This window comes from Capsicum annuum, chromosome 5 (genome assembly GCF_002878395.1).
Source record: "Capsicum annuum cultivar UCD-10X-F1 chromosome 5, UCD10Xv1.1, whole genome shotgun sequence".
Taxonomy (NCBI): domain Eukaryota; kingdom Viridiplantae; phylum Streptophyta; class Magnoliopsida; order Solanales; family Solanaceae; genus Capsicum; species Capsicum annuum.
The window spans coordinates 5,959,574-5,964,779 of record NC_061115.1 but is presented as its reverse complement, the minus strand read 5'-3'; the positions used below and the strand labels follow the sequence as shown (position 1 = coordinate 5,964,779).

Below are 5,206 nucleotides of genomic sequence, written 5' to 3'. Positions count from 1 at the left end.
ATATACTTATATGTGACCTTTGGAAGTAGTAAGGGTGCAATTTTCGTATATTAGTAAATGTACTACATTCCCTTACTTTATACCGGGTTGATTTGTCCGATAATCACTCACCTAAATAATTATTTATCTCAAATGCTCGGTCACTCAACTAATAGTTAATTATCTCTAATGACCACTCAACTAATTATTATAAATCTCAAATGATCGGTCACTCAACTAATAATTATTTCTCTGATGATCACTTAACTAATAATAAAAATCAAATCACTTTATACCAAAGAGAATTTAACAATGTTTGTCTCTGTGGTACGGATGGTATAATGTGGACTTGATTTCAACAGCATGTCTATGAGCATATATTCTGAAAAATAAAAAGATTTCATTTTTTTTTCTCAAACTAAAAGTAACATTTTATTGAAAAAGATGACTCCAGCTGGATATGTATAGATTTATTTTTACTATAGATCAAGATACATTGTTTTCAAGAAGGCAATTTATGTACACTGGAAATGCAACACTAATATTCTGGGAATACTTTAAAGGTAGATAAGGCATGCATGCCCTTATCATACTAGTGATATATCATGAAAAATCTGGATGCATCTAATTCAAAATTTTCACTCTTTTTAGCACTTTGTTGCCTCTATATATAGCTTCAATGATAGGTTCAATTTTCTCAACAACAAATCAAGCTTCAAATTCACTTTACATCACAAACCTTTAGCCTTCAGTATAACTTCTTTCATCTCCACTAAAAGCTACAACTCTTGGCATTTGACCAAACACATTATTCAATTTCTTCAATTTGTTTGAACATGGATATGGAGATGAAGTTGGGAGCATCAAGCGCGGTGGTGATATTCACCAAGAGTAGTTGTTGCATTTCTCATACCATGTTCAATTTTAAGAATGTATGAAATTCTTTTAAAACATGATTGCTGAAATAGTGAAAATTGAAATATTAATAGCTAATTAGTTTGATTAGGTGCTCTAGTTTAATTTTTAGCAATTGTTGTTTTTTGATATTGCATGTTGGATTTTAGTTCAGTTATTGTATGTTTGTGTAATGAACTGCTTAATGGTGGGGTGTTTGTTAACTTTTTTGTGGGGTTTTCATTTGAGCATTGAGTTATTTCTGTTGATAAACTTGTGGTCTATGAACTAAAAATGGGAGATTTATTCTTCAGGTGTAGATTGTGTTGAAAATAGATAAAGAAAATATCATTCCTAAACGCAAAGCCGGTACCGCTGGTAGCAGTAGAAAAAGAAGAGCTGAGGCAGTTAGAAATATCTCAAAAAGAAAGAAAATTAAAGATTCGGTATCCGAATCAGATTCAGAGTTAAAGGAGATAAGCGACTACGTCGATTCTAGTGAAGATGTTGCCAAACGGAGTGTCAGTGGTGACAGTGAGGAGAGTAATAGTGATGATGGGGATAATGATTCCTTGTCAGTGCCATATCTTTCAAGGTGCATTTTCGTGGAGCGGTATGACCGTCGAACGATAATTGACGAGGTCGGATCTTTCCTGGCAAAGATATCGATCAGATCAAGAATGATTGCTTATTGAGAATTTAAGCAAGTTCTTGTCGATCAAGAATTGAAGAAAAGATTCAAGCGGTCCTGTTTTGGACACCTGAGAAACCTGCCGGAACATCTCAAGTTCAATGGGCAGTTGGTCTATTATTTGCTGTTGCGACGCATCAGCATCAATAAGATGCGTCATGAGATGTGGTTCTACGTTAACAACAAGCCTGCCTGTTTTGGCTTGAAAGAGTTTTGTTTGATCACGGGGTTGAACTGCTCATCATATCCCAGTGAATAAAAAATGAAGAAGGTGTTAGCAAAGGGGGATAATTTTTATTTTAAGGTGACAAAAAACAAAAATATCACGGCGGTCAACTTGTTACACCTGATCAGAGGGAATAAGATGAACGAGGACCAGAAGTTCAAGTGTTGTCTACTGTGGTTCTTGTACACCATTTTACTTGCAATAGATTCGATGAAAGTTGTTGACACTAAATTGATTCGATGGTCGATTCGTTGAGTTTCTTTGAGAAGTATCTGTGGGGTAAAGAGATATTTCAACTAACCATGGAGTATCTAAAGAAGAAAAGTGACCTGAAGAAGCAGAATGAAGTATTTGATGAGAAGTAGAAGGCATCCTATGCTCTATTTGGATTTCCCTAGGCATTTATGGTATCTACCATAAACACTGCAGTGAGTTTATCGTAGATTCTTATTTTATTTATACTCTGTCATAGACTCTGAGTTATTTTTTTCACTGTTGTACCGCTTTCAGATTTGGATCTATGAAACCTTTTCTCATCTTGGAGAATTTGCTAGAAAATCAATGGATGAGCCCTTTCCCATTCCCCACATCCTCAGCTGGTACACTACAAAAAATGACAAGATAATCGAAGACGACCCATTCAAGTATAAAGAAAAAGTTACCGAGGTATGAACTTATTTTCTAATAAGCAATAATACTACCGTTGTATCGAATGTTATGTAATTGTTAATTGATATTTTGTAGAACGTGCACCCGTACATTATCCCTACTGTCCGTGAGACAAAGATGGATTATATAATTACGTTTGAGCCATCTATGGATGAGGTGAAAAATAACGTCCTTGATGGCTTGAAGAAAGATTTAGAAGGGGTGACTGTCCTTACTTCAAATGAGGACAGTGATGATGATGGAATTTGGGTGGTAATCTCGTTGGAGTACGTGTTGGTGATGATGATTCTCCAAGCACCTCCAAAGATGCAGCGGAACCTCATACCCCAGGGATCTTCATAAGCATGTTGTTGCTCTCGAGAAAGTGGTGTTGGATATTGCTACCTTTATCAGAGAGAAAAGAATGAAGAAAAAGAAAAAAATAAGCGACAACACGAGCGAGGTAACTTCATTCAATAATTGATGTTGTTAATGAATTTTCAGTTTTAAATATTAGTAACACTTTGTAATATGATGATACAGTGCATGTGGATCTTCGTGAATCAGAGAGGAATAAAGAAGGAGAAAAAAAGAGCAAAATGGATGAGTTGGCCTCTGTTGTGGCAGAAGAGGAAAAAGAAGAAGAAAAGAAGGATGAAGAAGAAGAAATGGAAGAAGATAAAAGCCAATAAGAAGGTGGAGAAGTAGCACCTGCAGAAGTAGAAGAAGAAGTGACAACAGATGAACAAGAAGGCGAGGAAAAAGAAAAAAGCTGATGAAGAAGAAGCTAATAAAGCTGACAAAGAAGAAGTTGAGAAAGAAGCAACAGGTGAACGAAATTAAGAAGCTGAGGAAGACATAGTTGCTGCAGGAGAAGAAAGAGAAGAAGGTGTAAAATAAAAGGAAATTGAAAAAGAACCAGTTGCTGCAGATGCTGGTAAAGAAGGAGAAGATGGTGAGAATGAAGAAGCGGATGCAGCTGTTGAGAAAAAAGAAGCTGAAGATGACCAAAAAGATATGGTCATGGACATTGTTGATGAAATCAATAGTAACACTTGTGTTGGTGAGGAACTTAGGGAAAAAGACATTTGAATCCTAAGTCGTTTAATGTGTTGTTGAATGATGAGTTGTTATGATATGACAATTTTTTTTAAGTTCACAAATATCTGGTGGTAGGATATGAAAATTGTTCTTTTATTTTATGAAACTTGTTTTGATTCTGCACTGAATTTGTTGCTATCAAACTGATTTGTGGCATGGAATTTAAATATGCGGGGTGTGGTCATAGTTGGTACAGTGTATGCTTGATATCATAGAAGGCATAGCATGTATAGTCTATCATTACCCTGCTGGTCGAATTGAAGCTGAGGTGCTGTTTAATCGACAAAGATTCTATCAAAAATAGTATTAACTTTATAGAAAAATATAACTATTATTATTTATTAAATATCATTACATCCATGTTACACTTTTCCAAAGAACGAATACTAGCATTATAACACATAACATCATTTTTAGCACATTCTCCCTTTCTTCGGCCAAAATCAATTTTGTTTTAGTTGATCCCTCTCTATTTGGGTGTTATGTAGCAATATTTTAAAGTGATCCCTCTGTTCTTCGGCTTCTTTGAACAAAGTCATGAGAAAATCTTTATTTTCTTCGCATTGTCGGAGCCTTTGTAGTAGACTAAATTTTGCCAAGCCTTGAAAATTTGATGTCTCGAGTCCCGGACTCAACGTTGATGGACTGGTTGGAGGTAATAGCTCATCAAGCCATTTAAAAAACGAGCATGCACCATTATTCTGGGAAAAAAATAATAATTACATAATGATTAACTTAACTTTTAAAAAAAAACACACACACCTCACCTTCGCAATTGCACAATTATAAAATTTGTGACCTGGATTTGAATCCGTGCGTGACGTCCTCAAGATAGCCGCATTCCCACAATGACAAATTAGAGTATTTTTAGAATTGGATGTGTGAGATGCTTGAGACATTGTAGAATTTTTAAAAACAAAATAAAGTGAATGAAATAAAATAATGAGGGATGGACACCCTATATATGAAGTAAAAACAAAATGTTAACACTGATGGCTTACAAAAATAGCCATTTATTACCATTGGAAAAGTAATTTTTCTATTTTGAACTGGTGGTGACACTTAATAGACCGTCGTACATGATGACCTATGTTAGCCATCAATTTGTCTGGTCTACCATATACTTACACCTTTAGTAGTGCATCGATTGATATCCTGATTATGCGTAGACTACGGTGATTTTTATGCACTTATATAGACCATCACTTGGATGTAGTTAAAAAAATGAATAAATAAATTAAAAATGATTTAAATTGATAATCACATATTTTGTGGCTGGTGGAAGAAAATAATTAAATTAAAAATGATTTAAATAGATAATGACATGTTTTGGGGCTGGTGGAAGAAAATAATTTAACTAAAAAAAATTTAAATAAATAATCTTGGAGTGGTGGTGACACTTAATAGACCATCGTAGATCATGACCTATGTCAGCTATCGATTAGTCTGATCTACCGTAGACTTACACCTTTAGTAGCGCATCGATTGATATCATGATTATGCATAAATCACAGTGATCTATGTACACTCTTATAGACCATCACTTGGATGTAGTTAAAAAAAAAATTAAAAATAAATGTAGTGTAGATTTCTACAAATGTGAAGGAGTGTAAGCAAGTTACATAATCATATTAGAGGTTAAACAAATTAGGGAGGGGTGAATTAAG

General features: G+C 34.5%; 1 protein-coding gene across 3 annotated transcripts; it reads left to right on the top strand.

Annotated features, from left to right (window-relative positions):
* The first annotated feature begins 611 nt into the window (after positions 1–611).
* LOC124898684 lies at positions 612–3,601 on the top strand. 3 transcript variants are annotated; one of them, XR_007055392.1, is made up of 5 exons: positions 613–911; positions 1,188–2,218; positions 2,301–2,456; positions 2,535–2,901; positions 2,982–3,601. XR_007055392.1 is itself a non-coding variant. In XM_047412445.1 (4 exons), exons 1-3 carry the CDS (start codon positions 2,195–2,197, stop codon positions 2,799–2,801), a joined length of 447 nt encoding a protein of 148 aa, XP_047268401.1. In that variant the 5' UTR covers positions 613–2,194; the 3' UTR covers positions 2,802–2,901; positions 2,982–3,601. The 3 variants fall into 3 exon arrangements, 1 of the variants encoding a protein (XP_047268401.1); XR_007055391.1 differs by having other exon boundaries at positions 612–2,197; XM_047412445.1 differs by having other exon boundaries at positions 613–2,218.
* Positions 3,602–5,206: the final 1,605 nt, after the last annotated feature.